Source organism: Lipotes vexillifer, unplaced genomic scaffold (genome assembly GCF_000442215.2).
Source record: "Lipotes vexillifer unplaced genomic scaffold, Lipotes_vexillifer_v1.1 scaffold987, whole genome shotgun sequence".
NCBI classification, from domain to species: domain Eukaryota; kingdom Metazoa; phylum Chordata; class Mammalia; order Artiodactyla; family Lipotidae; genus Lipotes; species Lipotes vexillifer.
Genome location: NW_006787426.1, coordinates 1,567,303 through 1,585,021, shown reverse-complemented (window position 1 = coordinate 1,585,021; position 17,719 = coordinate 1,567,303). Strand labels below are relative to the sequence as shown.

Sequence of the window (17,719 nt, the reverse complement as noted above, 5' to 3'; positions counted from 1 at the left end):
TTTTTTTCCTTGCGTTATGCGGGCCTCTCACTGTTGTGGCCTCTCCCATTTGCGGAGCACAGGCTCCGGACGCGCAGGCTCAGTGGCCATGGCTCACGGGCCCAGCCGCTCCGCGGCATGTGGGATCTTCCCGAAACGGGGCACGAACCCGCGTCTCCTGCATCGGCAGGCGGACTCTCAAGCACTGCGCCACCAGGGAAGCCCAGCATTTCTTAACTGTAGTTTTTTGCCAAGAAGATTTTGTTTTACAGTTTTTTGGTGTTAGCATTGCAAAGCCAGTTATCATTATTCATTTATAGATACTTGAAGAGTTTTGTTGTTTTTCTTAAATTCTTAATATTGGCTAGGTTATTTTTGTTTTTTTTTTAAAGGAAGGAAATTCTTTTTATTTATTTTTTGGCTGTGTTGGGTCTTCGTTGCTGCGCGCGGACTTTTCTCTAGTTGCAGCGAGTGGGGACTACTCTTTGTTGCAGTGGGCTTCTCATTTGCAGTGGCTTCTCTTGTTGCAGAGCACAGGCTCTAGGTGCGCAGGCTTCAGTAGTTGTGGCACGTGGGCTCAGTAGTTGTGGCTCACGGGCTCTAAAGCCCAGGCTCACTAGTTGCGGCGCATGGGCTTAGTTGCTCCGAGGCATGTGGGATCTTCCCGGACCAGGACTCGAACCTGTGTCCCCTGCATTAGCAAGTGGATCCTTAACGACTGTGCCACCAGTGAAGCCCTGGGTAGTTTTCTAGTAAATCTTTTTTAAAAAACATTTATTTATTTGGCTGCTCCAGGTCTTAGTTACGGCATGCAGGATCTTTAGTTGTGGCATGAGGGATCTAGTTCCCTGACCAGGGATCGAACCCAGGCCCCCTGCACTGGGAGCACGGAGTCTTAGCCACTGGACCACCAGGGAAGTCCCTCTAGTAAATCTTTTTAGAGACCTCAGATGGCATACAGAAGTCAAGGCAGGAAACAAATCATTGCAGATTCTAATTAAAGATTAGTAATATTTAACCTATACTGTACTTTTTATACACTTCTTTAAGAAAACCCCAATGTGAAGGATTCTTATTCACTGGAAAATATATAATGCACTTTAATTTTTATCTGTTTTCAGATTTATGAATACTTAATATAAAAATGTGACACAGTCTGCTTTATCATTTTACATTTCTTTTCTCTCTCTCTAGTGAATCTGGCAGTTGTGGGACACATGGTGGTAACATTTCTTTGGATGTTTTACCAGTGAAAGGTCCTCAGGGGTCTCCACTTCTTTCACAAGCTGTTCGCCCACCTCAAGATAAATCGGCTTCGGAAGAAGTGTGGGCTGTCCAGCCTGAACGCTTGATTTTAGTCGCCCCTTCTTGTGAGTATGCCCCCAACAACAGGACAGAAAGTCCCTCTGGGGCCCGGGCTGTACTTGCTCTGTGCTCAGGGCTCTCGTAGGACAGACCTGGGCTCTGTGCAGATGTGGCTGGTGGCTTGCCCAGGCCTCCCCTGCCTGCTACAGACCCAACCAGAGTGTCGTCCTGACACAAGGCCTTGGACCCCAGGCCAAGCTCCCGTGTGGCAGAGCTGCCCATCCGGGGGTCTTGATTCCTGCCCCCTACCCCCCCCATCCCCCACTGAGAATGCAATCAGCACTTGGCCTCTTTTACCCTTAACGTTGATACCCTTGGTCCAGAGTAGGAACAAATCTAGTACCTATGTCTGTGCCCAAGACAGGGAATAACAATTACCAGATTTCCTTTTTCTTTTTTGTTCACTACTAAACTTTGTTCAGTGTCTTTGTAGTTTCCAAGAGTAAATGAAGGTCTTGCTTTACCAGGAATTTGAAATTTCTGTAATTGGGCAGTTGGGAAAACAAAATGAGTTAGTATCGTAATGTTTTTATTTAGGATTTATTTTTACTATTTATTACCCTTTGTCTTTTTCACAAATGCTAAATGTAAGTAACATTTTATTTATCTGCTGTCATAGGTGATATGGCAAAAACTGGACGTTTCCAGATTTTAAACAATTCTGTTAGGTTACTGAAATTTGAGCTGTACTGGCCAGCACATTGTCTTACAGTGACACCACAACATGGGTTTATCGCACCAGAGTAAGTATGACCTCCCTTTCCCCTGGGTATTATTTAGATGCTTTAGCATGGTGACTTTTTAAGGATCAAATAATAGGCCATTTTAATTTATTCAGTAGAATTTTGCAGTGTGCTGACTCTGTAAAGAGCACCATGCGTGGTTCTGTGGGACCACAGTGAGTTCAAGACTCATGCTTCTTAGCGGGTGGAGACCATGTCCACAGCCAGTTATGGTATCAGCCTAACAGGGTGGAGGGACGTGTGAGGTGGGGGAGAGTTGCTGATGTAGCTCTGCCTACAGAATTACAGCACAGGGATACGGCTGTGCACGTAATGAGGGTAGTGGTCTCCAAAGCCCTGGTGGTCTTGCCTTTGTCACCTAGCAGCTTATTCTGCTGGTTTTCTCTAAGGACATTTTATAGACACAGATTCCTGGCTTCTGATGTGTCTGAGCCATAATCTAGTTTGCCGTTTTCTACAAAGGATATTTTAAGGTAAAAAGAAGTCTTTGGGGGCCAAATGGTGATGAGCAGCTGCCCTCTCTGTGCAGCTTAATTATTGGGATATAGCCTCAGCTCTGCAGCTTCTCAGGGACTGTGTCTGGGTTGGCACAGAATACTCACATCTGAAAGTTGCTTCACATTTGGGAATAGCAACTTTGCACAAGAGCAACATGAAGTTTATTTGCTTTTGCAAAATGATGGTGTATGCATTTCAGGAGAGTTTATTTGACCAAGACCGGGTTAAGGTATGGTTGGGGACACTCCAGAGAAAGGTTCCTAGGACCAAAGCAGTCAATTAAATGTTTGTCTGTTAATGTGTGAAAAGCTGGGAGATGACTAGACAGGTTGTTCACAGAGACTTGTCCATCACCCTGCATGTTGAGCTTTTAGCAGTGGGAGGTCATCTTGCTTGGCCATTTTGGATGTGGGTACTGACCTCTCTTTATAATTGGTGGTTTCTCTTAAGTCACAAATCCAGTTACATCGTCCACATTTAAGTCTTTGACATCCCATAGCTCTTGAAGAGAACAGTGAGCACAGAAAACCTGACCGACCCCTTTTCCCACCCTCTCTTCCCTTCCACTTACGCTGTGTGACCATGACGGCTCGTTCTTTATCATCGGCGGCTCAGAGCCTTTGTGTCACTGGTCTTTTGCTCCATAAATGTTTAACTTGAATTGCTGTTTAGATGGCATTTCTGTGATGTGGTCCATTGTCACATGAGTTTTGCCCTTAGGTTCTTGGGTTCACACCACTCAGCTTTTTGTCAGCTGCTGGGTTGGGGTTGAGGCCAAATCAGATGCGCCTGGTAGCTTACCTCTGTCCTCTGCTCTTTCTGAGCAGTGAGGAAATAGTTGGTGACTGACAGGACAGTGTTTGTAACTCTTGTGGTTACTGCTGTTCTAGTACAGGGTATTCTTGGTTCTCAGTGTTCAATTCTTCTTTTAAGGAGCAACCTACAAATTCTTGTGAGTCCTAATTCCTCCTTATCCACAAAACATTCAGTGTTCCCATGGAGTGGCTTGATCTATATACACTGTGACAACGGACAGAAGGTAATTTTTTAAACATTTTTTTGATCAACATTTCTCTTTTTTTGCAGTTTAAGTTTTGTAATCCTCACTGATAGCACTTACATTTCAGAAATCGAATTGAGGTGTCCTTTTAGCCCAAATAGACTTAATTAAATAGAGTATTTAGTGCAGAGTTTTTCCACTAGTGAGCTGAACAAGTGTCCTGGGTGGGCAGCAGTGGAGAGTGGGGCCTGGAAGCCATCATTAACTTAAAGATTTTGCTTTGGAAAAAAGAGGGGAGTTGGGAGAAAGGATAAAGTCGAAGAGCTACTTTGGGATCTGAATGGACTTTAATTTCTAAATTCACCAGTGTTTCATTTGTTTGGCATTACTTTTCTCTACCATAATTTAAAAATAGGAATTTTTTTTTAAAAAAACAACAGCTTCACTTGCATCTTATCCCTTTGTTTGGCTCATTTCAGAAAATTGTGAAGGTTCAAATTCGAGAAGACTTGACCCAAGAAGAACTTTTCACTTGTTTGACCTCCAGCCCATTTGGAATCCTTTCCCCAGAAACAGAGCCTTCAGTTAATCATCTGGTAAAACCAGTGACAAAACCACCTTCCACAAGAGTTGAGATAAGAAATAAGACTATTACTTTTCCTACAACAGAACCTGGCGACACTTCAGGTATTGTATCACAAGGTTACGTAATTCAGACTTCTGCTAGTACGTTGGATCTAACGTTCTTAGTTAACTGTAGTTTGTGATAGGTGCAGATTTCCCGCTACTTCAAGAGAAAATCAAGTAGTCACTGGAAATTGTTTCAGTTATTCAGAGCTGGATTTGCAGATGCTTAAAAATTGTACCATGTTGAATTTAGGCCTTTAATAACTCTCTGTTCCAGGAGGCTTAGATTTTTTTTGTCAGAACCATCCCTCCCTGACTCTCCCTAGGTCTTTGACCAGAGTTGCTGCTAAGTTAGTGGCTGAAGAGGAGAGGAAGGTGGGTGGAGCCTGGCTCTGTCAGTTACTCTGCGACTACAGGCTCCAAACTTGCCCAACCTCCCCAGCTGTGATTAACACCCACCACCCAGGGCCTGGGGATGGTGACGCGGTGTGTGAAGCACCTCTGAGCTTCCTTGGGCCGGAGTAGTGCTTTCTGCCCTGTGGGCGCTCTCCCCGCGGCCTCGGGGTCTAGGATTGCACATGGACAACTTAGATAGGGTCTGGGGCCACCTGTCGCCTGGCCCCCCAGCTCCTCAACTCTCGCAGTCTGTCTTCCACTGCAGCTCAGTCTCCTGCCCTCAGGGTCCCTCCTGGATCTCGTCGGCACCAGGATCTGTACCGGGTTTTCACTCAGTTTCAAGCCTGCCACTTCTGCCCATCACCCGCTCCAGCTCTTCCCAGCTCACTTACGCCAGGGGTCAGCAGTTGCCTGATCACATTCAGACCTCCAGGCCTTTCCCCTGCCCATCACCCCACCCACAGCGCACTTCTCCCCTATCCCTCCTCGACTTCTGTGCTCTGTCCCCGTAATCCTTCACAAACACTCGTGACTGCCTTGTGCCCCTCACCCTCTGCATTCCCATCTGGCAGATTCCCAGCCCTGGTTAAACCTGACTGTCTCCCCGGCCCTGTCTCTGCCCCTGAGTGCTGCGCAACTTGGGCCCCTAGACGCACTGAGCACAGGCTTCCCCAGCGGCCCTTGCAGCCCTCCTCTCCGCTTGCCCCCGCCCCCAGCACCTGAGGCTTCTCGCTCGCAGCCCCCGCTGCCCCCTCCTCCCTGCTCCTGCTCTTTCCGACTCTTGCCTTTGCCTCACACATGGTTGAAAATCTAGAGATCATCCTAGGTGACCCTTGCACTGGGAACCTGGGCCCACCTGCTCCTGCCGTCTCAGGCAGGGCTTCCTTGGGCCCTCCTCCCCCCTTGTTAGCATTTCTTCCTCTTTGCCAAAGCGTCTCCGTCAGGACGCAGCATGCCTGCTGTCACCCATGGACGGAGTGCCCTCGGCCCCTCGCCTTGCTGCGGCTGCCCTCCTGCCTGGCCCCTTCCTGCCAGGGTTGTGCTCCCACCCTCGCTTCCTCAGCAGCTTAGCTGCTGCCACCACCTGAACCTTGCTCCCATCAAGGTCACTAGAAAGCTTGATTTTGCCAAATCCAGGGCATCTTTTATGTGTCTGTGTCAGTTTGACCTTAGCACTGGCAGACACTCCTTCCCCCTTGGAGCAGCTCTCGGGGCTCACCTTGCCTCAGGGCCCCTCCTGAGCCTGTGCTGCTCCCTCCTCCTCTTCCGGCTCCTAACGCCTGCATCCCATTCCTTCTCTCTGCTCGCCCTGAGCCCCAGATGTGCACCCCACACATCCACCAAACCTGCTTCTCCAGCCTTTCCCATGTCAGCAGTGGCACCACTGCTTGTGCACTTGGTTGAGTCAAATCCCTACAGTTGATGTCTCTTCCCTTCTGTTCACCCGTCCTGTCCGTCAGCACGTCCTTTGCAGTCTGTCTTCAGAATAAACCCCACATCTGCCCGCTGACTTTCTTCCCTTGGCCACCACCAGGCCTGATGCATGCAGGTCACCCTGTGTGGCATCTCGGCCGAGGGCCGCAGTGACGTGGGCCAGGCTCTGCCCACATTCTGACCCCGTGCAGCCTCTTAACCTGCACAGCACCAGCGGTTCACGCATGGTGAAGACCCTGCTGTAGTTCTTCAATAGCTTTTTGCGTTGCACTTCCGTTAAATATAAGATAGGGCATCTGTCTGACAGGACTTTGTTAGAAAATAATGTTATTTCTGTTGGACTCCAAGGGATCTAAGTGTATTTTTCCCCTGTGATGAGGTCAACACAGTATTTTCCACACATTATCCCACGAATCTGCTTGTTTATTTACCCCTCAAAGAGTTTGAGTTGTTAAATGTGTTCCTTTTAGGAAGTTACCTGGAACTTGAGAATCACGGTGACACAGAAGTGAGGTGGCACCTGTCATCCTTAGCCCCACCTTACGTCAAGGTCAGTAATAATTGCCTCAGATATACTCATTTTAATGTTTAACTTTATGCAGGATGTTTAAAAATCTGAATTATGAGCATACGTTGAGATTACTGGTTTTTTGTTCCCCTGCTTCATTTACTTAATTATCTTTTTAAGTGGGGCTAACCTGCCCAGTCGTGTTCACAAGGTGGTTTTGAGAGTCAAGTTAGAGAATGTATGTGAAAATACGTGCTTGCTCTGTTTCATGCTCTCTCCTGCAACCCTGCTTTTTATCTGAAATAACTATTTTGAAAAATATTTAAAAGTTTTATACCAGGGCATTGTGTGTGTGCTTTTCTATCCTGAGTTCCAAGTGCTGCTGTGTTTTCAGCTAGTGGGAGCGAGTGCAGGAGACGGGGTTGAACCTTCCTTGCCAGTGAGTCTTAGCCTGTGTGCCCTGCAAGTGGTGTCCGCCACTGGGCACCACCCGAGCCAAGTGTGTGGTCACATGTGATATGGCCGCTCTGTCCTTTTCTTGGTTTGACCATCATGGTTGTGAGCCATAATGTTAACAAGATGTGTGCAAAAGATAGTGCTGGGTCCACTGACAAAAAATGAAGCACAGGTATCGTATGGAGTATTGAAACACATGCTCAGCCGGGTCTTCAGGGTCTTTGAGGAAATGGCAGTCCTCCGACGCGGGAGCAGCCTCCTCTCCTACAGAGCACTGCCGCCAGGGGTGGGATGAGGGTCTGCGTCAGGTGAGGCCTGGTGTGAGCCAAGCCCAGGGTGCTCCTGGCCCACCATGAAGCAGGCTGGTTTGAGCTCAATGACCGTGAAGGCAATGGTGTCACTGGAATAGATCCGCTTACTTTTTTGTTCTTTTATTTGATTGTTTAAATTGTGTCTTTGTAGGGAGTTGATGAAAGTGGAGATGTTTTTAGAGCTACCTATGCAGCATTCAGATGTTCTCCTATTTCTGGTGTACTGGAAAGCCGTGGAGTCCAGAAGGTGAGTTCTGACACCTTTTCACAGCCGTCTGGTAAGAACACAGTGTTGGCTGGCCAGGAGTGCCTCATTGTTTCCACCCAGAAGAGTTCACTCCACCTGGACCAGTGCTGCTCACAGCCAGGCTGCTGCAGGAGCAGCTGCAGCACAGGTCAGCGCTCTGCTTCTTCAGCGGGACATCTTGTGTGAAACAAAACACCATGCTTGGTGGTGTGGTTGGTTTACATTCTGGTGTAAGCACTTCAAGTGGCCTCAGGTTGCCAGTGCTTAGAACACGCTTCTGGTAGCGCTGATCTAGACAGTGGTTTTGTTCACCAGCTGTAGTCAGAAAACTCTACCAGTGTTGCAGACCACTCAGTGTTCATGTGGGGTCAACAGTGTGTCTTCAGGGGCAAGTGTGACAGGTCCCTTTAGTACCACAGCCCTGGTAAGTTCTGGTTTGTTTGTAGCCCAGACCTGGCCCCTTCATGTATCTCACAGGGATGCTAGTTGTTCACATGGCCTCAGTAATACACTTTTCCTTTTTCATTCTCATAGCCAAAACTCATTTAAACTATAGCATTTACTTGATATGGGTCCAGTTCCTCAGAGATTCAAACTTGTAATAAGGTTTATTAGAACATAGTTGTGAGCTCGTAACTGACCATGAGAGAATCTTTGAGCAATGACAGAGTCACAAACTCTGTGTGCTTCACTGGGTCTGTGTAACAGGCTTCCAGAGGGTTTCTGACTTTCTTGTAAAGACACAGAGTTCTACCAGTGTAGTTTATTTCACTTCCCAGCCCGTTGCTCAGCAGAAGTTCTGCATCTGAAAGGAAGGTGCAGAGAAGCCCCAGCAGGAAAGTCGTGAGCTGTGCGTGGATCAGAAGACCTGACGGTATAAAACAGCAGTGCTCCCTAAACTCATCTACAGGTCCCAATGAAAATCCCAGCTTGTTTTTAAGAGATTGGCAGGCTGGTCCTAAAATTCATGTGGGTGTGCAAGGGACCCAGAATAACCAAAACAATCTTGGAAAAGGATAAAGTTGGAGGTTTCACACTTCCCATTTTCAAAACCTACAAAGCTACAGTAATCAAAACAGTGTGGTATTGACATAAAGATAGACCTATAAAATATGTGATATAGATGTGAAAGTCCCAAAATAAATCCTCATATTTATGGTCAGTTGATTTTTCAATAAGGGATAATTCAACAGGGAAAGAATGTTTTTCAACAGTGATGCTGGGACAGCTGGATATCCATGTGCAGAAGAATTAAATTCAACCCTTACCTCACACCATATATAAAAATTAACTTGAAGTGGACCATAGACCTACGTGTAAGAGCTAAAGCTGTAAAACTGCTAGAAGGTAACTGTTGATCTTCACGACCTTGGGTTAAGCATTGGTTTGTTAGATGTAACGCCAATAAAGCTCAAGTAACAAAAGGAAAAATAGATGAATTATCAAAGTGTAAAACTTTGTGTATCAAAGAACACGATTAAGAGTGTGAAAAGAAAACCCAGAGTATGGGAGAAAACATTTACAAATCATGTATTTGACAAAGTACTTGTATCCAGAGTGCATCAAGAACTCTTAAAACTCAATAATATAAAGACAAATACCCAGTTTAAAAAATGGGCAGAAACTCTGAATAGACTTTTTTCCAAAGATATACCAGTGGCCAGTAAAGACATGAAAAGATACTTAGAATCACTAGTCATTGGGGAAATGTAAATCAAAACCACAGTGAGATCACTTCATACTCACTAGGATGACTGTGATTTTAAAATAATAATAATAACAAGTGTTGACAAGGATGTGGGGAAATTGGAACCCTCATACACTGCTGGTGGGCATGGAAAAGGGTGCAGCCACAGTGAAAACAGTTTGACAGTTCCTCAGTAAGTTAAAGGTAGAGTTACCATATGGTCCAACAATCACACTTCTGGATAAATACTCAAAACCAGTGTTCAAACTTGTACACAAATGTTCATAGCAGCCTTGTTTACAATAGCTCAAAAGGGTGGAAATAACCCAAGTGTCTATCGACTGATAAGCAAAATGTGGTGTGTCCATACAATGAAATTTTATTTGGCAATAAAAGGAATGAAGTACTAATAACATGCTATCACATGGATGAACATGCCAAGTGAAACCACAAAAGGCCAGATATTGTAGGGTTCAATTTATGGGAAATATCTAAAATGGTAAATCTGTAGAGGCAGAAAGTAGATTAGTGGTTGCTGGGGCTGGGAGTGAGGGTGGAGAATGGTGGGCGACTGCTCATGGCATGGGATTTCTTTTGGGATTGTTGTATTTTAAATTAGATTGTGGGCATGGTTGCACAGTTCTGGAGACACACTAAAAACCACTGACTACACCTAAAATGGGTGAATTATGTGGTATGTGAATAAAGCTGTAAAAAAAAAGAAAAATGAGGACTAGATTGTCTCCCAGGAATTTCTCCTCATATAATAGTTGACATGGAAATGTAACCTCCGTGAGGTCTCTGGTTTTTGTTTTGTGCATCACTGTGTATCCTGGACTGAAGTCGCTGCTCACCACATTGTCAGATCACATCTCTCAAATGCATTCTAGGTCTGGATACTTAATTTATGTGCACAGCACATCACTCTGGGACCCTTTAGGGAAGTGTTAGCAAAGAGCACAATTGTGGTTGTATAGAGTACTGATCCAGAAGGAAAAAACAATTAGTTCGTTACGACTGAGACACCGTAAAATGTTGGTCAGTGTGAGATGAGACTAAATGAGCCTAAGGCATGTTAGGGCCTGATGTAGAACATACAGTAGTAGTGGGTTTTCCCTCCTCTGTTTTTTATTCATTGGTGTTAGAGGAGGTGTAAGTGGGGTTTGTAGGAAGTGTGGTGCTGTGGTTCCAGTGGCTCCAGATGGTTGTGTGCTTTCACCATTCAGGGCATGGTTGTATCCATCCTTTCTGAATCCTCCCATTGCCCTGTCATCCATGTCCCCCACCCCGGTAGCTCCTGCCTCTGTGCTCCCAGCCTGCAGGCCCAGTTGTTTCTTAGATTCCGTGTCCACAGAAATTAGGTCAATGAAGCATTTTAATGTTAAGTCCAGACTCAAAGATACTGATTTATTGTTACCCTAACTAGGAATCAGTATTTTTAACACTAAACATTTAATTAAAAAGCTCTTAACGCTGGTAAAATTTATAAGATACTGTTTTAAAATACCTCAACTTCCTCATTGTTGACCTTTGACATGCTGCACACACAGATTTCGTATATTTGACTTGGAGCTGTGTGGTTGGGGTGACGTTCTGAAGTGAGTTCGAGTAAGAGCTGCTCTGGTAGGTACAGCGTCCTGGCTCCTCTGCCTCTGCTCCCGCACCCACCCCTTCCTTCCTGTGGACCCTCTCGTCCCCTGTAGTGAGGTGTGAGGCCTTAGTCCTTCACCACTTGGCCAGCAGTGGGTCCCATAAGCATTTCCCTGGAAGTCTGCATTGTGTTTTGGGGGGTGTCAGACCTTCCTCATTTAGGTCTTGTACACTAGAATTTTTTAACAACTTTTTTAAAGAATTTGCATTATTTTAACATTTTATTTCTATTTTTTGAAGTACTGTACAATAGCATATAAGTTACAGGTGTACAATATAATGATTCACAATTTTTAAAGGTTATACTCCATTTGTTATTGTGCAGTATTGGCTATATTCCCCATGTTGTGCAATATATCCTTGTAGCTTATTTATACCTAAAGAGTTAGTACCTCTTAATCCACTACCCCTATGTTGCCCCTCCCCTCTTCCTTTTCCCCACTGGTAGCCACTAGTTTGTTGCCTACATCTGTGAGTCTGCTTATTTTTTATTTGTTGCATTTTTTAGATTCCATGTATAAGTGATATCATACAGTATTTATCTTTCTCTGACTTTTTTCACTTAGCACAATGCCTTCCAAATCCATGTTGCTGCAAATGGCATGATTTTATTCTTTTTCATGGATGAGTAATATTCCATTGTGTGTATATGTATGTGTGTGTGTGTGTGTATATATACACACACACACACACACACATATGTATTGCTACATCTTCTCTATCCATTCGTCTATTGATGGACACTTACGTTCCTTCCATGTCTTGGCAATTGTAAGTAGTGTTTCTGTGAACATTGGGGTGTATGTATCTTTTCAAATTAGTGTTTTTAGTTTTTAATTTTTTGGGTAAATACTCAGGAGTGGAATCACTGCATCACATGGCAGTTCTATTTTTAGTTTTTTGAGAAACCTCCATACTGTTCTCCATAGTGGCTGCGCCAGTTTACATTTCCACCAACAGTGTACTAGGGTTTCCTTTTCTCTACATTCTCGCCAATATTTGTTATTTGTGTTCTTTTTTTTTATGATAGCCATTCTCACAGGTGTGAGGTGATATCTCATTGTGGTTTTGATTTTCATTTCCCTGGTGATTAGTGATGTTGAGCATCTTTTCATGTGCCTGTTGGCCATCTGCATTTCCTCTTTGAATAAATGTCTATTCAGTTCTTCTGCCCATTTTTTAATCAGTTGTTTGATTTTTTTGATGTTGAGTTGTGTGAGCTTTTTATATATGTTGGATATTAGCTCCTTACTGGTCATATCATTTGCAAATATTTTCTTCCTTTAGTAGGTAGTCTTTTCATTTTGTTGATGGTTTCCTTTGCTGTGCAAAAGCTTTTAAGTTTAATTAGGTCCTATTTGTTTATTTTTGCTTTTATTTCCTTTACCTTAGGAGACAGATCCAAAAAAAATACTGCTATGATTAATGTCAAAGAGTGTTCTGCCTTTGTTTTCCTGTAGCAGTTTTATGGTTTCTGGTCTTTAATCCATCTTGAGTTTATCTTTGTATATGGTGTTAAAGAATGTTCCAATTTCATTCTCTTACATGTGGCTGTCCAGTTTTCCCAGAACCACTTACTGAGGAGACTGTCCTTTCTCCATTTTATACTCTTACCTCCTTTGTTGTAGATTAATTGACCATAGATGGGTGGGTTTATTTCTGAGCTTTTTGTCCTGTTCCATAGATCTATGTGTCTGTTTTGGAGCCAGTACCATGCTGTTTTTGATTACTGTAGCTTTGTGGTATAGTGAATTCTACCAAACATTTAGAGAAGAGTTAACACCTCTCCTTCTCAAACTATTCCAAAAAATTGCAGAGGAAAGAACACTTTGTAATTCATTCTATGAGGCCATCATCACCCTGTTATCAAAACCAGGCAAAGATATCACACAAAAAAGAAAATTACTAATATCACTGGTGAACATGGATGCAAAAATCCTCAAAAAAGTACTAGCAAACTGAATCCAACAATACATTAAAAGGATCATACACCATGATCAAGTGGGATTTATCCCAGGGATGCAAGGATTTTTCAATATCTGCAAATCAGTCAGTGTGATACACCACATCAACAAATTGAAGAATAAAAACCATATGATCAGGGACTTCCCTGGTGGCACAGTGGTTAAGAATCCGCCTGCCATTGCAGGGGACACGGGTTTGATCCCGGGTCTGGGAAGATCCCACATGCCGTGGAGCAACTAACTAATCCTGTGCACCACAACTACTGAAGCCCACGTGCCAAGAGCCTGTGCTCTGCAACAAGAGAAGCAACCGCCATGAGAAGCCCGTGCACCACAACAAAGAGTAGACCCTGCTCGCCGCAACTAGAGAAAGCCTGCACACAGCAATGAAGACTCAAAGCAGCCAAAATAATCAATTAATTAAAAACAAAAAACATATATGATCATCTCAATAGATGTAGAAAAAGCTTTTGATAAAATTCAACATCCGTTTATGATTTAAAACTCTTCAGAAAGTGGGAACATACCTCAACATTATAAATGCCGTATATGACAAACCCACAGATAACATCATACTCAACGGTGAAAAGTTGAAAGCATTCCCTCTTAGGTCAGAAACAAGACAAGGATGTCCACTCTCGCTACTATTATTCAACATAGTTTTGGAAGTCCTAGCCACGGTAATCAGAGAAGAAAGAGAGAGAAAAGGGATCCAAATTGGAAAAGAAGTAAAACTCACTGTTTCCATATGATATGATACTATGCTTAGAAAATCCTGAAGATTTTCTATGCCAGAAAACTAGAGCTTATTAATGAATTTGCTAAAGTTGCAGGATACAAAATTAACATACAGAGATCTGTTGCATTTCTGTACAGTAACAACAAACTATCAGAAAGGGAAAAGGAAACAATCCCATTTACCATCGCATCAAGAAGAATAAAATACTTAGGAATAAACCTACCTAAGGAGGCAAAAGACCTGTACTCAGAAAACTGTAAGACACTGATGAAAGAAATTAAAGATGACACAACAGATATACTGTGTTCTTGGATTGGAAGAATTAATATTGTTTAAATGATGATACTACCCAAGGCAATCTATAGATTCAGTGCAATCCCTATCAAAATAACAATGGCATTTTTCACAGAACTAGTACAAAAAATTTTTAAATTTGAATGGAAGCACAAAAGACCCCAGATAGCCAAAGCAGTCTTGAGAAAGAAAGACGGAGCTGGAGCAGTCAGACTTCCTGACTTTAGACTGTACTACAGAGCTACAGTAATTAATAACTCTTTTTTAATTAAAAAATTTACATTTTGAGGAGTATGTTACTTAAAGCCTTAAAGAAAAGTATACTTGGATCTGATTAGTGGCAGAATTAGCCAAAGCAAAGACATTTTTCCCTTCAATTTTTTCATACCACACATTGAATTGGTAATCTAACTGCATGTGTGTAAGGTTCCGTGTCTGAATTTCTCTCCTGGATGTGTTGTTTGTAGGTCTCCATCACATTTTTGCCCAGAGATAGAGGGAACTATGCCCAGTTTTGGGATGTTGAGTGTCACCCTCTTAAAGAGCCTCACCTGAAGCACACCTTGAGATTCCAGCTCTCTGGACACGTGAGTGTTACACTGAATTTAAGTAAATTATTGGGTGTGTTTTAAAGACACCAAGGGAAACTGGCATGAAAAACTGGCCTGTTGTTTTTGGTATTACTGTTATCCCATTAATTCTGTTACAGATTCTTATCATCTTAGTTTTCTTACATGTCTTTATTGATTGGCTCTATGAAATTTGTTTGCCTTAATTAGGTAAGATTGTGTGTTTGTGTGTGTGTGTGTGAGAAAGAGAGAGAGAAAGAGAGAGAGAAAGAAACAGTGCAAGATAAAGCATTTTGTGATTAAAGGAATTTAGAAATCTTAAATCTCCTTTTTAAAAATTAGGAAGGAAGTAGTAGAATTCAACTAGATAAGTGTCCATATGTTTATTTCTCCTCCTCCACCCTGTGATTTTTTTTATACAGAGTGTCAAAGCAGAACGTGAGCTTGAAAATTCACGCATTTCCACAAATAGCCTCATTAAAATAGATAATTTATTTAAGCCCCGAAGACAACCTGTATCAGAGGCATCTGCTCTCATACCTGGGTATGTTGTTTCTGTCATTCTCATGAATTTTTCCCAGGGCTTTATTGAGGTATAATTACATTCGGTAAAATGCCCAGTGGCTTACCTGTGATTGACGTACGTCACCCCCACTGCAGCCAGGTAGAGACCGTTTCTCTCTCCTGGAGCATCCTCACTTGCATGCCTCTCTGCAGCCACCCCCACCCTCACCCAGGATTTGTTCTGTTCCTGTGTGTTGCCATAGTTTTGTGGAATTTCATGCACATGTGCACTCAAGTTGTGTCTGGCTTTCACTTAACATAGTGATTTCGGGATCATCCGTGTTGGTGAGTGTACCTATGGTTTGTTCCTTTTGTTTTTGAGTTCTCGTGCCCCATCATAGGAGCACATCACGATTGTTTCATTTTCCTTTTAGCATTTGGTGGCTTCTGACTTGGAGCCCTTGTGAATGAAGGTGCAGTGAATATTATTATATGTGTATTTCTGTGGACATATTTTTTCATTTCTTTTGGGTAAAAATATCTAAGAGTAGAATTGATGGGTCATACGGTAGAAATTTATTTAACCTTAAACTGCCAAAGAATGTTCCCAAAGTAGCTGTTCCAATTTACATTCCAAAACACAGTGTATGAAAGTAGATTGTTTAAAACTTCGAAAAATGTATGTTATACCAGCAGCTTACAGAGCTTTAATGATAGTATGTAAATGTTTTACCTAATGAAAAAAAAATTTTTTTTTCAGGGATGTGTTTTTTTTTTTTTAACTTTTTTTAAATTGAAGTATAGTTGATTTACAGTGTTGTATTAATTCCTGCTTGATTTACAATGTTGTATTAATTTCTGCTGTACAGCAAAGTGATTCAGTTATACATATATATTTTTTAAATATTCTTTTTCATGTTGGTTTATCATAGGATACTAAATATAGTTCTCTGTGCAATACAGTAGGACCTTGTTGTATCTGCTGACGTGTTAGCTAACATCTGCTACCCCCACCCTCCCACTCCATCCTCCCCCACCCCCCTCCCTCTTGGCAACCTCCAGTCTGTTCTCTATGTCCATGAGTCTGTTTCTGTTTCTCAGATATGATCATGTGTGTCATATTTTAGATTCCACATATAAGTGATATCATACGGTATTTGTCTTTTTCTTTCTGACTTACATGAAAATGTTTCTTATAATCCTTAGTTAACTAACATTTAGGTCTGACTTAGTTGTGGAGGAAGGTGCTTGTAAGGAAAATATGTTAAGTTCCTCTCAGGGAGGAGGAAGCGCTGCTGCTGTCTCAGCTGCTTCCCCGCACCCCTGGACACTTCCTGCTGCCAGCAGTTTGTCTTAACACACATTAGTCAGTCGCCTTTACAGAGCTACTTTAACTGAGTTGTGGGAGAAAACAAAGCTACACTTCATAATGTAATATATACAAATAGTTTAAGTTACTGTGGATTTTAAATAGTTAACCTTCAGACCTATCTCCATAGCAGGCAGCTTGACCTCACCCACCGTGGAGTTTATGCCCCAGAAGATGTGTATCGGTTTCTGCCAACGAGAGTTGGGGAGTCAAGGACGTTGAAAGTCAACTTGCGAAATAATTCTTTTATTACACACTTGGTAAGTTGGAAATCTTGCTGTGGGTTTTGCAAAAGTAAGTGTATTCTACTATTTGATAAACATTTTCCTGATAATTAGAAGCTTGTTTTATAGATTAAGTTATAATAGTTAAGTTTTAAAATGCCTTAATACCGTTATTTGAAAAGAAACTCAAGGGAAGTTCATGATCCTTTACCTGAAAATTGAGAATTATTTAGTATTTGTTTTCATATTTTCATTTTTTAATTTTTCCTCTTGTTTTCTTCTGTACTATCACACCAACATATTTCTGGATAACATTTACTCCAGTTAGAACTAGAATAAACTCATTAAACTTCCCCTAAGTGTTTTCATGAGCATTTATCGTTTTACCTCATTTTGTGGCTATACATAAACAAATGTATGGTATGTTGATTTAAGTATGCACAAATATCTAACTTGTATAACTTCAAAAAATGTTTCATATTAAATTCCAGCTCAAGTTTTTAAGTCCCAGAGAGCCTTTCTACGTCAAACATTCAAAATATTCTTTGAGGTGAGTTTATCATAAATCAAAATGTTCTCATCCTAGTGCAGGTCTTTGTGTTCAGGAGCCTGAGATTGCTCTTGGGGATTAGGACTGTGAGGTTTCTCTGTTGCAATCCCTCATCCTCCTCCCAACACCACAGAGCACCAAGCACGTGGTGAAGGAGACAAGGAACCTGCTAGGGAAACAGTCCGTGACCTGTGGGTACGTGTGGCGAGTAGCAACTCAAACTTGCGCAGTGTTTGGACTTAGTGCGTGACTCCTGTTCCCCAGTATTTTGACAGCCATATACTTACATAGAACCTTAATTATCTTGTGATTAACTTTAGAGTGATTTCTGCGTCACATGTTATTTTCACTACACTGAGAATCAGGGATTTAAATTTTAACTAATTAGGACAAAAACCTTCCCGAATTAATTGGGAAAATTTTATTATCCTATTTTCCAGTTGTCATTCTTCAAATAACCCTGTATTGTTCTTAAATCAGGGCTACATTTTCTTGTCGTCCTTGCTTATTTTCTTTTTTTTTAAATGTGTTTGTTTTTGTTTATTTTTAAGGTGTATGTATGTGTGTATATATATATATATATATATATATATATATATATATAT

At 42.3% G+C, this 17,719-nt stretch overlaps 1 protein-coding gene across 1 annotated transcript in view; it reads left to right on the top strand.

Annotated features, from left to right (window-relative positions):
- CEP192 (centrosomal protein 192) overlaps positions 1-17,719 on the top strand; it is an 87,768-nt gene that overhangs the window by 63,669 nt on the left and 6,380 nt on the right. The window contains exons 32-41 of the mRNA XM_007460046.1: positions 1,174-1,349; positions 1,964-2,087; positions 3,519-3,624; positions 4,065-4,272; positions 6,513-6,592; positions 7,469-7,564; positions 14,366-14,485; positions 14,890-15,011; positions 16,474-16,600; positions 17,056-17,114. Of these exons, the coding sequence (XP_007460108.1) occupies positions 1,174-1,349; positions 1,964-2,087; positions 3,519-3,624; positions 4,065-4,272; positions 6,513-6,592; positions 7,469-7,564; positions 14,366-14,485; positions 14,890-15,011; positions 16,474-16,600; positions 17,056-17,114 (1,218 nt within the window). The remainder of the gene's footprint in view (positions 1-1,173; positions 1,350-1,963; positions 2,088-3,518; positions 3,625-4,064; positions 4,273-6,512; positions 6,593-7,468; positions 7,565-14,365; positions 14,486-14,889; positions 15,012-16,473; positions 16,601-17,055; positions 17,115-17,719) is intronic.